This window comes from Trematomus bernacchii, unplaced genomic scaffold (genome assembly GCF_902827165.1).
Source record: "Trematomus bernacchii unplaced genomic scaffold, fTreBer1.1, whole genome shotgun sequence".
In the NCBI taxonomy this organism is placed as follows: Eukaryota; Metazoa; Chordata; class Actinopteri; order Perciformes; family Nototheniidae; genus Trematomus; species Trematomus bernacchii.
Genome location: NW_022987782.1, coordinates 920,244 through 933,896, shown reverse-complemented (window position 1 = coordinate 933,896; position 13,653 = coordinate 920,244). Strand labels below are relative to the sequence as shown.

General features: G+C 43.3%; 1 protein-coding gene across 1 annotated transcript in view; it reads right to left on the bottom strand.

Annotated features, from left to right (window-relative positions):
* Window positions 1–672: 672 nt before the first annotated feature.
* The window catches only part of cep162 (centrosomal protein 162), a 35,694-nt gene continuing 22,713 nt past the window's right edge, over window positions 673–13,653 (bottom strand). Inside the window, 14 exon segments of the mRNA XM_034149343.1 lie at window positions 673–970; window positions 2,626–2,760; window positions 4,194–4,292; window positions 4,369–4,510; window positions 4,827–4,947; window positions 7,642–7,712; window positions 7,714–7,934; window positions 9,559–9,771; window positions 10,294–10,530; window positions 10,627–10,731; window positions 11,381–11,544; window positions 11,636–11,762; window positions 12,236–12,335; window positions 12,929–13,041. Of these exon segments, the coding sequence (XP_034005234.1) occupies window positions 773–970; window positions 2,626–2,760; window positions 4,194–4,292; window positions 4,369–4,510; window positions 4,827–4,947; window positions 7,642–7,712; window positions 7,714–7,934; window positions 9,559–9,771; window positions 10,294–10,530; window positions 10,627–10,731; window positions 11,381–11,544; window positions 11,636–11,762; window positions 12,236–12,335; window positions 12,929–13,041 (2,046 nt within the window). The 3' untranslated portion in view covers window positions 673–772.

Sequence of the window (13,653 nt, the reverse complement as noted above, 5' to 3'; positions counted from 1 at the left end):
TTGTGTCTCCTTGTGTCTCCTCGTGTCTCCTCGTGTCTCCTCGTGTCTCTTCGTGTCTCTTCGTGTCTCCTCGTGTCTCCTCGTGTCTCCTCGTGTCTCTTCGTGTCTCCTTGTGTCTCCTTGTGTCTCTTCGTGTCTCCTCGTGTCCCCATGATGTCCATCCTGCGGTGAACTACAGTTCTGACAGTGTTTACAGCAGATTCAAACGCACTGAAGGTCAGCATGCTCTGTATTTTTGAATTGTGTTAGCCTAGAATGTCCTCTGGTTGAAATAACAGTGAAGTTTGAGTCAGACATTCTCATCATTAAACCCTGCGAAGCTTTGGAGGGCTCTTTCAATTCCTGGCAGATACAGATCTAACTTGGTTACCCATTTGGTGATGTGCATAAAGACAAATACAATTCTAATATGTGATTTGATGGTTAAGCATCCAAAAGCGAGCAAATCCTTCATAAATATCCATGTACGTTTTTGGTGCAGTATTAACAGAACCATTTATTTTGATCTTAAATATGTTCCAATAATTTAAATGAAAAAAATAGAAACTAGCTACAAAATATGCACAACAATCAAAAACAGGTTCAGTTTGTGTCAAAAGACATTCTGTGTTCTTTTGTTTACAGACTCAGTTTGAAAAGTATCTGAGTCTAAATCCCAACAACACCTCTGAGTATCTTTATTCATTTAGTCTTTTATTTATTTGTATTAAAGCATTGCTCCTAGTACGCATTGTCTGTCTCTGATATGTGCCACGAATGTTGTCATCTGAACTCATTGTAATGCTGAGAGGTGAGGGGGGGGAGGGAGGACCACCCCCTGTCTCTGCAGGTGTCTCAGGATGTCCAGGATGGAGTCCAGCTCCAGACGGAAGGCCTCCACCTCTCTGCTCTTCTGCTGAGCCAGCTGCTTCCAGCCCTCCACCTCTGACTGCTGACCAGAGTCCAGGGTCTGCCAGGAGCCCCCGATCACCTGCAGGGGGGGGGGGACTCTGAAAATGAGTGGGCATCAATCATATCCAACATTTGGATCTAAATGGCAGTATGGATTAGTGCAGTATCCAATTGTATTAAAGGTAATACTTGGTCAAATATGTGACGATATCATTTTGGCACATAGTGCTGCAGAGAAGTTACGGCCAACAAGCAGTATTCTACAGTCCAATCAAAACCCTTGTTTGGTAAAGAGACCTCTTCAAAATAAAATCAGCATGATTGTTTTTTATATAAAAAAAGTCACCAACTTGATTTAACTAAGCCAATCTGTAAGAGCCTTCCATTGGATAATTACTGAAGTGATTCATATGTTTCAGCTGGCAACAAGTTATTTAACCCTAGCTGATGCGGTGAGTAGCTTCTCATTCCTTTAACAACCATGTCGGAAGATATCCTGTGGTCGTGGAAAGGATGTTAATCAGTTTCAGAAGGGGTATAATTATTGGCCTGCATCAAGCAAAGAACACAACTAAGGAGACCGCTGAAACTACTCAAATCGGGTTAATAACTGTCCAACACATTATTAAAACCAAATCAATGGATCCAGATTGACCCTGTTCCAGAGTGATGGGCGCATCAGGGAAAGAAGAGAGGCGGACAGGCAGCGTATTTTCAATGATAAGAACGTTTCAAAGATGATCATTCTCTCTAATATTGCAATTGCAGGAGCCTTGGTTTCCACTTCTGAACAACATGGAGAGAAGCTGGGATCCATTCAAAGTGCAGGTATTTTGATATGGGGGCAACAGCTAGTTTAGAATGAATACTGCAGGACAGAAGCGCAGTATGCTGGCCAGCCAGTCCAATGTTGCAGCACTGGATTATATAGTACGGAGCCCCTAAAGGGACATGGAAAAAATAAATAAAGAGAGAGAGAGAGAAAAAAAAGAAAAGTCGTTATCCCGACTTTATTTTTATTTTTTGAGAAAGTTACCGGTGCGCCAAGGAGGAAGTGGAGCAGTTCGATGTGTGTAGAGGTGTGTGTGTGTGTAAAGGTGTGTGTGTGTGTGTGTGTGTAGAGGTGTGTGTGGTTAAAACGTTACGTAGCAGCCTGCGGTCACTCTTTAGCTGTTCAGATTAAGGTAAACACAGTGTAGGCGGTGCGTAAAAGCTCTTTGCGCGCTGGTGCTGCTCTTCTCAGAGACGTCCCTCCGCCTCCTGGAGTGACCGCAGGCTGCTACGTTTTTAACCACACACCCCTGGCCGAAATGTCCTTAAAATTAAGTCCGAGTTCGAAATATATCTCAAATAATGTATGCACAGACTGCAATGAAATGGTTGTCTCCTGTGTGTTCCACTTCCTCCTTGGTGCACCGGTAACTTTCTCAAAAAAATAAAAAATAAAGTCAGGAAAACAGGTTCGTTTCTCGTGCGTTTTCCTGACCAAATTTTTTTTCTCATATTTTTTTTTTATGTCTCTTAAACTGTTATCCCGACTCTTTTTTTTTTTTCACAAGATGCTTTCTCGTGCGCACAAGATACTAACCCGTTATCCCAATTTTTTTTTTTTCTCTTTTTTTTTTTTCCCATGTCCCTTTAGGTGCTCCGTAATATAGACCCCAAACATCATTTTTCATGAAGCAACAAGTAAAGGTGATTAATATTCTCTCTGGATGCTGCCCCCATGGTTACCTGCTGCAGCTTCCACTCTCTGCTCTGGTGCCGCAGCTCCATGTCGAGGATCTTCCTCTCCAGACCGCTCAGCAGCTTCCCCTCGGGGCTCTGAGCCTCTTTAGCTTCCTTCAGATCCTTCAGCAGTCTGCTCAGCTGCACACAGAGAGGAGACAATGTTTTCAAATGAAAATACATCTACTAAATGTAATAAAGAACTTGTTCGTCTTGGGGAAAAATATATAATAATCAAGCAAAGCAGTGGCGAACCGTATCTATCACAACTGGACCTTCTGTAGACACACACACCCCCTGCCGTACGTCTTGAAAAGGGTACGCACAACAATTCCTCAACAACTTCATCTTCACCTGTTGCACTTGCAATTTCAACGTTAAAAACAATAAAACGGCATGAATTGCTTCGTCGCATTCATCTAGATCCTCTGTCTCGAGCCAGTGAACTACCGGGCCTTCTAGACCCTGGAACCGAGGGAAACTCTGAAAGAATACGCCCATTAGGCGCGTTCACACCGCAGTACTGGGAGTCCCAGCAGCTTCTACTGAAGCCAGTCCCCAACTCCGGGGACTTCCGGCCGGGGACTCCGGGTGGCAGTATACACCGTGAAGTTGTTTGCGGCCTGCCAGTAAACCCAAAGCAGAAGAAGACGAAGTGACGTCAGCGGCTTCATTTGCCTAATCCTCCCTCAGGGATTTATTCCGGTGTGAACGCGATCTGTACTTAGTTCATGAGAACTAGAGTTCTCATGAACTAAGTTCTGATGAACCTTTGTGGGAAAAGTACTGCGGTGTGAAAGCGCCTATTGGCTACAAATCAATATATGATTGGTTGATCAAACTGTCAGTCCAAATGTACGCTCTCATTCAGTGCAACGGCCAGGGCATTCTATCAAGGATATAGAATACCTTGGTTGAAGGATATTCAGAGACCCAGAACAACATCTGATTGGTTGCTTTCTTTTCTAACACAAAACCACTGAAATGCGTAGTGCATGGACCGAGAAGGACAAACAGATCAACGTAACACTGTAATATTACAGATCAACAACACAGATACCATTCTCATTTAATCATTTTACATACATTTTATTTATATAATTAAATCGATCTTTTGTTTGTTTTATCTGAGTGTTCCAGGGTATTCTCTGAATACCTTGAAGGACCTGACGGTTCGCCACTGAAGAAAAGAAACAAAACGATTTTTTGTTCATGTCCTGTGCCATCTTGTTGTACAATACCACCACATTTTGCAGATGGATTCGAAAACTCAGTCACATCCTGAAAACCAAAATACCAAATGGTTCCAAACTATCTTCTTTAGATCTCTCAACTCTCAATAATATAAGGGGCTGCTAAAAGATGCTGGTTAAACCTACTCTCATTCAAATGTGTCACATGTTTGAATTGTATGAGGGGAGGGTTACCCTAAAGTATGATGGGGTTTTTATTACAATAATAAAAGAGTTATCGCAAATAAAAACCATCCAGAAATCAAACAAGAAGCAACACCTTTGTTTTGATATGATTTTATAAAATAACTTAAAATAAATGTTTATGAAAAAGCCTTGGACCTGTTTCTGCAGAGCGTCCTCTCTGGTCCTGGAGACAGTGAGAGCATCTTTGGCTCCCTGCAGCTCCTGCAGCTGCTCTTTCAGGTGTTTCACCGTCACCTGCAGGGAAACGTCACAGTGAAAGCAACAGAAATACTTTCCAGGACTGTTGAAATTCCTGTTAGTGTGTCAGTACCTCCTGAGTGTGTAGCTGATTGGTCAGCTCAGCCACCCGTGAAGAAGAGTGTTCCAGGGCGTAGCCGGCCCGCAGCGTGTCCAGAGCCCGGAGCTGCTCCGCGTTCATGGAGCTCAGCTGCTCTGCACCCTGCTGCTTCACCCTGACACACACATGCAGGTCAGATATCAGATCACCCTGCTGCTTCACCCTGACACACACATGCAGGTCAGATAACACATCACCCTGCTGCTTCACCCTGACACACACATGCAGGTCAGATAACACATCACCCTGCTGCTTCACCCTGACACACACATGCAGGTCAGATAACACATCACCCTGCTGCTTCACCCTGACACACACATGCAGGTCAGATAACACATCACCCTGCTGCTTCACCCTGACACACACATGCAGGTCAGATAACACATCACCCTGCTGCTCTGCACAGTGTCAGTGAGTGTGTGCACACACACCTGCTCAGCTCCTCCTCAGCGTGTTCAGCCTGTGCAGTCAGCCCCTCCCTCTGCAGCTGCAGCAGCTCCACCTGCTGCCTCAGAGCCTCGCTCTCCTGCACCACCTCTGAAATGTGGCAGCCTGTCAACAAGCAGCAACAAGAGCATGTGAGTCATTATTTATCTTTTTTTCCCCGCCACCTTAGGTCTTTTGAGGAGAGGAAACAAATTATACTTTTCTGTATGTGATGAATATGATAGTACTGCAATACTACATGGTACAAGTGTTTGTACGATCTACAAGACTGCTCCTCCAAATACAGGTCTGCTCAAAGATTGTACATCATCCCTTTGAGAAACTCTATGAATCACCCTACTATAATAACATATTAACATTATTTCTGACCTCACTGAATGTGAATTCTCAAATCGTAGATAAAGGGTCCCATGATTTAATAAAGTTAGACTGAAGCACTCTTGTGCACAGGTCAATCCTCAAATTAGAGACAGAATTAAATCCGAGGTCAAATGTACGTTAAATGTACAGTACGTTGTAATAGTGTTACATTTATCTTTCCTTGTTTCTTATGCTAAATATTTCTCCTTGTCATGACTTCGATAACACTACTAACCCCAATTCCAATGAAGTTGGGATGTTGTGTAAAACGTAAATAAAAACAGAATACAATGATTTGCAATTCCTTTTCGGCCTATATTCAATTGAATACACTACAAGGACAAGATATGTAATGTTCAAACTGAAAAACTTTATATTTTTGTTGCAAATATTGACTCATTTTGAATGTGATGCCACGTCCAATAAAGCTGGGACAGGTTCATGTCACCACTGTGTTACATCACCTTCCTTTTAACAACACGCAATCAGTGTTTGGAACTGAGGACACTAATTGTTGGAGCTTTGTAGGTGGAATTATTTCCCATTCTTGCTTGATGTACGACTTCAGTTGCTCCACAGTCCAGGGTCTCCGTTGTTGTATTTGGCACTTCATAATGCGCCCCACATGTTCAATAGGAGACAGGTCTGGACCCCCACTCTTTACTACGAAGCCACGCTGTTGTAACACGTACAGAATGTGGCTTGGCATTGTCCTGCTGAAATAAGCAGGGACGTCCCTGAGAAACGTCGCTTGGATGGCAGCATATGTTGCTCCACCTGTTTGTACCTTTCAGCATTAATGGAGCCTTCACAGGTCAGCGAGTTGCCCATCTCGCTGAACATCACAGATGCTTTTGAACTTTGCGCTGAGTACAATCTGTGTCATGGGTTCAATGTTGGTTTTCAGCCTTGCCGCTTACATGCAGAGATTTCTCTGGATTCTCTGAATCTTTTGATTACATTATGGGCTGTAGATGATGAAATCCCTTGCAATTGTACATTGAGAAAGGTTGTTCTTAAACTATTGGACTGTTTGCTCACGCAGTTGTTCACAAAGTGGTGAACCTCGCCTCATCCTTGCTTGTGAACGACTGAGCCTTTCGGGGATGCTCCTTTTTTACCCAAGCATGACACTCACCTGTTTCCAATGAACCTGTTCACCTGTGGAAAGTTCCAAACAGGTGTTTTGAGCATTCCTCAACCTTCCCAGTCTTTTGCTGCCCTGTCCCAGCTTTTTAGGGACGTGTTGCAGGCATCACATTCAAAATGTGTCAATATTTGCACAGAAAAATTCAGTTTATCAGTTGGAGCATACATACCTTGTCTTTGTAGTGTACTTAATTGAATATTGGTTGAAAAAGATTTACAAATAAAAAAATGTAAGGTCATTTTATTGTTCCTCCTGTCGTAAAGAGATCCTCCCAGATCGTGTGAGATGGGAATGTACTCTACAGTCCATTATCCATGATGAATCCTGCTTACTTACTTATTAGGTTTCAGCAGTATGAATTACACACATTAACTCAGTATCTTCCAATATTAGCCTGTTGATTTGTATTCTCTTTGTTTTAACAAACCCCACTGCAGTCAGCATGTCGTTGTGTCCCTGAGACACTTCACCCCAAACTGCTCCAGTGGGGATTGTCCACAGTACTGAGTATGTAAGTCGCTTTGGATAAAAGCGTCTAACAAGTAACATGTAATGTAATGTAACATTGTAGTCAATGTATGGTTCACAGCCTCTCACACACAGGGTTGAAGAACTCAAGTCTGTTCTCATGGTATGTTTGGTATCATCTTGTTCTTGTCTTGGCCTTCACAGCGTGCTTGAACTCTTCTCCGTTTTGCCATCACTCTCTTCTGTTAAAGGTTTGGTCTTTACAGAGACACAAAGCCCTGCTCAGAACCATCAAGAAGTGACATGCAGAGCTCTTTCCCCTATATCTATCAACACAACCTAGTCAACTTGTATCCTACAGAAACTTAAATCCACCTGACTGAAAGCCATGGTATCGATTAGATGTATGAAATCATTTTTAGAAGCTAACAAGCCATTCTGCTGAAACCAGGGAGGTAAAAAAAGGAGGCCTATGCACGAGGTATGAGGTACTGTCCTTACCTTAAATTGTTTGATATAAACCAGTTATTTGGAAATTACTAAAGCAAATATTAGATAAATGTGAAATTGTTATGCAAGGAAAGACTTGGAAAGTGGTGTACCTCACATCGCATTTTAGGTGCATCTGCATTACTTGATATTTGATTTGTGTTTATATATTTGACTTAAGCCCGGGGTATTCCCAGTTTAAGAATGGATATACAGTATTTGCATCACATCAGTTTTTTGTCAGTCTGGTTTTGTTTTTGGATATCGTGACGTATACAACATATTATTCCTGTAAGCATGCAGATGGAAGAGGATGAAGGGCAGGTCTGTACCTGTGAACACAGTGGGCTGGTAGGTCTTCTCATACTGAGCAGCTGGAAAGGTTTCCCCCCCACCGGTCTCCCCCCCCAGCAGCAGAACTGAGGCTTTTAGCTGCGGGTCGTTTGCTCTCTGCTGGGGGGGGGGCAGACAGCATGCGGCTCCTCTCCCTCTGCAGCCGGTCCACGGTGCGGCTCAGCTCCTGGACGCTCTGGGTCTTCAGGGCCAGGTCTTTGTTCAGACGCTCGATCCGGAGCCCAGAGGCTGCCTCGGCCTGGCGCTGGTGCCGGCCCGGACTGGGCTGGGGCTGCAGAGGAATTCAGTTACATTTCGTTTTTTCAATTAGCACTTTAAACGGTGAAGGCACTTGCAATGGATGCGTTGGGACGAAATGTAAACCATATGTTGGTGTTTCATTTTTCCTCTTTACTTAAAGGTGGGGTAGGTAAGTTTGAGAAACCGGCTCGAGATCGCTAGAATTTGAAAATACACAGCCGGAAAAAATCTGCCACTTCCTTACAGAGCCCCTCCTCCAACACACGAACGCGCACATGACCAATGAGGGCACGAGATAAGTTTGTGCACAGATGGAAGGCTGACAGGCAGGCAGGCCATCCAGTTACTTTAGCCGGGCCGGCTCAGATGATTGGTCGTGCTTTTTACAGTATTACGGCTTCCACAGATGACATTTTGTTATGGATTTTTTGTCAAAGCACTTAAGATATTCATTGCTATCGGGATGTTAAGAGCATTCCATGGAATATAACAAAAAGTGTATCTCGAGCCGGTTTCTCAAACTTACCTACCCTACCTTTAACATGCTGTTGTCCTTTTAAATGTGTTTTCATATCAGAACAAGGGGTTCTTTCATATAATCGGACCACACATAACATAGAAGGTGTCATACTTTCTTCGCAGGAAATATTTATGATAACTACTTACAATGGATTATGGGTGTTTTATTTGAACATATGGCATCTGTGAATTTATAAGATTGACAAACATCATATGTGTAATTCATGGCACAATTCAAACGGGATCGAAAGATAACTTTTCTCTCCCCAATACATAATTTATCCGAAATAAGGTCCCATGGGTCGGAAGTAGATGGGCGGGACTTCGCCTCTCTATGGCTTTTTTGTCGAGGGAACCCGAGCACAGCTTACTTCTGGGTTTTAGGACGCGTCACTGCACCACTTGCATAAACTTCACAGCGGGCGGAACTTGTCATAAAGTCTGCGAAAATAAAGCCCACCCATTTAGAGGGAAGATATGATTGGTCAATTGTACTGTCACTTGACATTACTCTCTCGTGGAGTTACTATAGCGGGCCCTCTGTGAATGTACAGCAGGACAGTAACTCGCAGAGAGGGCCAGACGAGCTGAACAGAAACTGAACAGGCAGATTCAAAGGATTTATTTCTTTGGAAATGTTATTTTAAATACAATTAAATCAAGTTTTTTTGGTAAAACTAATGAAAAATTAAATTTAAAAAAAATATATTAAATTAAAATCTTCTTTTTTTTTAATGTTTTCAAATATTATTTTTTAGAATATCTTAGGCCCTCAGAGAGGGACGGCTCGCCACTGAGTCTGTGATCAACTTTCTCTCCTCTGATCTTAACTAAAGTCCAAAATATTCAACATTTTTGACTTTTTATACTCAAAAGTAGTTTGAGTTTAATTTTGTGTATATTAGGTCATGACAATAAATTCCAAAAAGAAGGATGATGTTGGACATTGTTGGGAAGACGATACAAAGGTTAACATTTCATTCAACTTTTTCTTCAAAACAAAACAAAGATCTTGGGTAGATAATAATAAATATGAGACTACATTTCAATGATACCCTTTTAACAAAAAATAAATCAGGTTCATAAACAGCTACTACTCATTGTTCTATTCAACATGTCCAGTGTTTCTGGCCTACCTTGTGTTTGAGCTGCTGCTGCAGGGACTCTATCTGCTCCTGGAGAGACTTCGCTCTCTCCTGATGGCTCTGCTTCACCTGCTGCAGCTCTGCCTGCAGGGTTTGAACCTGAGACCTCCACAGCTCCGCCCCCTCTGCTGACTCTGCACTGTCCAGCTGCAGTTTGGGTTCCAGCTGCTGCTCCAGCTCTGAGATCTGCTGCTCGTAGCGCAGCTGAGATGGAGAACAAACATGCGTGTTGAAACTCAGAGAGACTCAAGCTTGTGTGTGTGTTGGTGTACACACATCTGAGAGTTTGTGAGTAATGAGCTCAGGAAAGATAAATGAGACTCTGATTACACTGCACCAGTTACGTGAGAGTTTGTAAAAGGGAACTCTAGACGTGGACCCAATTCATTCAATTCATCAAGACATTTTTCAGTATTTGGATTGTTTATAACCCTGGAGACATGTGAGAAAAACTTTTCTTCAAGAATTCAAGGTAACACACGGTGGGTTATTGTAATATAAATAATCATTCTTGGATTCATTTAAGTTAAAGTTTGATAAAAAAAAAGGCCAGGTTATAAAATTGTTAAAAACTCAGTGATATTCATTGAGCAAAGGATGCATGTTTGCAGTGTAAAATAATTAGCTATATAAAAATACCAATACCAATTATTATACTTATAATAATAATATCTGTCATTTTGACGCTGAAAGGTCAGTCTATCAAATGGCAGTTGACTGATTGACCTTGATCCTGAGGAACTGCTGCTCCATGGCCCTCAGGCTGCGTTTGGCCCCCTCATCGTGGCCCTCCAGCTCGGCCTCCAGGCGCTGGATCCTGCGCTCCTGCAGAGCACTGATTCTGCTGGGGGGGGACGTCCCATTAGCCCCCTCTTCTGCCCCTCCAGCTGTGGCTGCAGCGTAGATCAGAGCCGGCAGGGAGTTTGGGTTTCTACGCCTCAGTATCTGCTCCAGCTCCTTCACCTGGGAAACACAGAACAACACTTTATAAATATGAAGAGACATAAACAAGGGGGGGGGGGGGGGGAAGAGTTTCATTATGTAGTTTGTGAGAGAAACCTGTCGCTGCAGGTCCTGCATCCTCTTAGTTTCCACTGTTTTCTCTTTGGTCTTTGTCTGCGCCTCGCTGCTTCTTTTGCCCACATCACTTTTCAGTTTTTCTACCTGGAATGAAGACTAGCTGTTCATTCAACACAGTGCACAACATTAAAGTGTGGAGCTGGAACTGGCTTTCTGTACACATTCCATCCCTCATCGCAGCTGATCCTCAAGAACTCAGTTCCTTTGGAAGCTGCTACCCTCACACAGCAGGCACACTGAACATGAAATGGACTTGAGATGAATTCCTTCTTAACAGTCAGACATACGTACATGCACACAGCACCGCACAGTGAAATGTAGTCTCTGCATTGAACAACTCCTTAATTAGCAGCAGTAGGCAGCTGTTTTACAGAGCACAGGGAGCAGCCTGGGGGTCTAGTGCCGTGCTGGGGGTCACTTGGCATCTCTTAAAGTACAATCTTTGTACGTTCAGATGCTTTTATCCAAAGCCACTTATGACCGCCATGACTGAGAGAGATTAGGCAATAAAGTTTCTACTGCGGTAAGAAAGAGTGTGGTAAAACACCTCAAACTGTGCATGTGCTGTGCTTGAGAACACACTTTTCATGCTGAAATGATGCCACAAGGCGGCAAACATATGACCATTAAAGGGCAATATCAGCACAAAATGAAAAAACATTTGGTTCAGTGATTGTTTGTGTATTGTATGTCTTTGTAAAGATCAGTGTACAGTGGAGGTGAAGGAGCCCACCTGCTCTTTGAGTTGGTGAATCTGAGTGGTAGCAGCCTTCAGTCTGCCAGCGTCTCGATCCAGCAGCTCCTGGTTTTCTGCAAACCACTGCAGCTTTTTGCTCAGGGACGACACCTCCTCTCTGTGCTTCTCCTCCAACACGCGCATATCAAAGGACTTATCACCTGTCACAATGGATACAGATGTAAGTAAAACCAAACATCACTTATAGATTTAATGTGTTCAAGTCTTATGTTCTACCACTAGCAGTTTTACCTGAGGCAGACACGCCCTGAGCTTTAGCGAGGTCCCTCTCTTTCTTCATCAGCTGCAGGTCCACCTCCAGAGCCTGCTTCTCCTGCTTCACTCTGCGGACATCCTCGCACAGTGTGGCTTCATTCCTCTGCACACACACACACACACACACACACACACACCACACACACACACACACACACACACACACACACACACACACACACACACAACACACACCACACACACACACACACACACACACACACACACACACACACACCACACACACACACACACACACACACACACACACACACACACACACACACACACACACACACACACACACACACACACACACACACACACACACACACCACACACACACACACACACACACACACACACACACACACACACACACACAACACACACACACACACACACACACACACACACACACACACACACACACACACACACCACACACACACACACACACACACACACACACACACACACACACACACACACACACACACACACACACACACACACGTAACTGAGGGAGCTGAAACACAGCTTAAGAAATAACGTTTCAGTGGTTGTGGTATTTACCTGAAATGTATTATTTTGAGCTAACAAGTCAGTAATGCGCTGAGTGTGATCCATCAAACACACATTTCCAACAGTCCTGGAGGTATTTTTCAGCTGCTCCCTGGTGAAGTGGTGGATTACGGAGAAAACAAACATTTAACATCATGTTTTTTGCGCAAGCAATTTTCAGAGTTAGGATAGACACACATTAAGTCGGGCATCACCAAGACGCTGACCTATACGGACCCGGACCTATACTCACTAAATGATTAAGGGGTTTTAAATTCTGACAGAGCGCCTCTGTTCTAACCGGCGCAGAGAGGGGGCGACAGAGAGTGAAAACAGAGCTTTCAAACCAGAATGGACAGACTCATCATGTTCCTCCTGCCCACTGGGAGCACAGATCCAGTGTGTGTCATACACTCAGAGACCGTGGAGCTCATTACATATCTACTATTTGTGTCAAGTTCAATAATAAGTGACAATAAATATTGTCTAAATGTTTTTTTAATTGTACTTTCTTTATTTGATTCTTCAGTCAGTTGTTGATTACATGCAGACGTTGATACAGCTACTACGCTACTTCAATATATATCACGCTAATTCATAACGCAAGTTAGACATTATGATGGTCCGGACCTTTGCTTGAGGAAAAGTTCTGGAACTGGACCTCGCTGAATTGAAATTGAATACCCCTGCATTAAGTGAACCCACCTAGTGAAGGCCAGCTCGTTGAGCAGCCTCTGGTTTTCATTGAACATGGCCTCCTCGTTGGATTTACTCTGCGCCTGCTGAGCCTTCATCTGCAGGCACAGCTTCTCATTCTCCTGTAAAACACTCTGTTTTACTGTGGTTCATTGGCACAAAGGATCAAAACACAGGAGGAAAAGAAAGAAAACAAAAGAAAAACTATTTTAGATCAAATTGAGACATGGGAGATATTTTTTAATAATTGATGATTTAAGTTTAATGAGCTGGCACAACGGAGACTTGGAGAGCTAAAGTCTAGCTCAAATGTTCTACCTACTAAATCCCTTTCTTCTCACATCACTACATCCTGCATGTGTCTTCACACTAGTTAGCAGAACATATAGATTATGAGATTGGGTTCATTTGTATCAATGAAATGTGGAGCAGTGCCTTATGAGATATAGAGGAATACATGCCAGTGGCAATACTCAAATATTTTCAGCGACGTGCAGTCAGGGGAGGCAGAGCCTCACCTGACATACTCCAATGTAACGGAAAAACAACTAAAGAAAAACGAAATAGTAATAATAATAAAATGTCTCCACTGATCTGTGTTGTAAGTGTGATTTATGTATGATTCCAATCGCTTTTTATAGTCAAAATCAGCAAATTTGCCGAGCTCCGCTACGGGAGCGATGAGAAGTGAGGCAGGGACGTGCTCTGCCTCTCGTAAGCCCACAGTAACTTGC